The 1,076-nt window shown below is 40.1% G+C and overlaps 1 protein-coding gene across 1 annotated transcript in view; it reads right to left on the minus strand.

Moving 5' to 3' along the window:
• The window catches only part of LOC107561232 (leucine-rich repeats and immunoglobulin-like domains protein 3), a 32,129-nt gene that overhangs the window by 25,728 nt on the left and 5,325 nt on the right, over positions 1-1,076 (minus strand). The window contains exons 2-3 of the mRNA XM_016245617.1: positions 781-852; positions 626-700 (exon numbers count right to left, since the gene is read on the minus strand). Of these exons, the coding sequence (XP_016101103.1) occupies positions 626-700; positions 781-852 (147 nt within the window). The remainder of the gene's footprint in view (positions 1-625; positions 701-780; positions 853-1,076) is intronic.

Below are 1,076 nucleotides of genomic sequence, written 5' to 3' on the forward strand. Positions count from 1 at the left end.
ACACACACACACACACACACACACACACACTCACACACACAGAGCTCTCGCTCACACCGCTCAGAAATTCAATCCAGACACTCTCCACCAGGGAAATTAATATTTCATTATTCTGTCATTTTAAGTGTCACATTTTCAAGAAGATGGAATCTGCTGGAGGACTGTAAATAATCATTAAAATGACTATAATGAATGAGACAATTAAGTATATTTCACATGAAGATTAAAACCAGATTCAAACTGCTCTGACTCATGCAGATCCAAGCAATGATGCTTTTCAAACACAACCTCGTGCCTGCAGAACGAACTGAACTCTACAGAAAGGAATCAAGTGACGTTTTCAAAAGAAATCTAAGTTCTCTCTCCACCTGTGTGTATTTTTTTTATTTTATTTGATTTGACCTCAAATCCAACTTCATTAATCCTTCAAAAGTGCCACTAGTGGAAGCAAACAGAATGCAAAAATGCAGCCATTGGTCAGTCAAAGAGAAAGTCCCACCCCCAAACTCACGCCATTGGTTGAGTTCACATCAGGCCACTCAAAAAGACAGATCAATGTTTCCAAAGCATCACAGTTTCACTCTTTAATGCAAGTAAATCAAGATACCGATGCTTTCATACTCACAGAATCAGACTGCTGAGGTTTCCAGCGTTTGGGCCCAAATCCGGGATCGACTCGAACTCGTTGTTACTCAGTTTTCTGTGAACGTAAAACCATGCGGTCACACATTCATCTGTGACATCTGAAAATAAAACAAAACCCAAAAAAAGCACACTCACATTTCGCTGAGCTGCGGCAGACTGGCGAGCAGCGCTTCAGGAAACGTGCGTAACTTGTTATGGCTCAGATCCCTGCAGAAGAAAAGCACAGCCATCAACGCAGTTTCTGAAGAGAATCTGTCACACGACAGGGGAAAATAAACTAGACACACACAAAAAAATGCGATACAAACTCATGCTACGACACTCTTACCATATGACATGATCATTTCAACATGTCAGCTCAACTCAGTTAGAAACCCAATCAGTCAAACCCAAATAAACAAAACACTAATTTTGCAACCATAAAAAAAAAA

This window comes from Sinocyclocheilus grahami, unplaced genomic scaffold, assembly GCF_001515645.1.
Source record: "Sinocyclocheilus grahami isolate Dianchi unplaced genomic scaffold, SAMN03320097.WGS_v1.1 scaffold761.1, whole genome shotgun sequence".
Classification (NCBI taxonomy): Eukaryota; Metazoa; Chordata; class Actinopteri; order Cypriniformes; family Cyprinidae; genus Sinocyclocheilus; species Sinocyclocheilus grahami.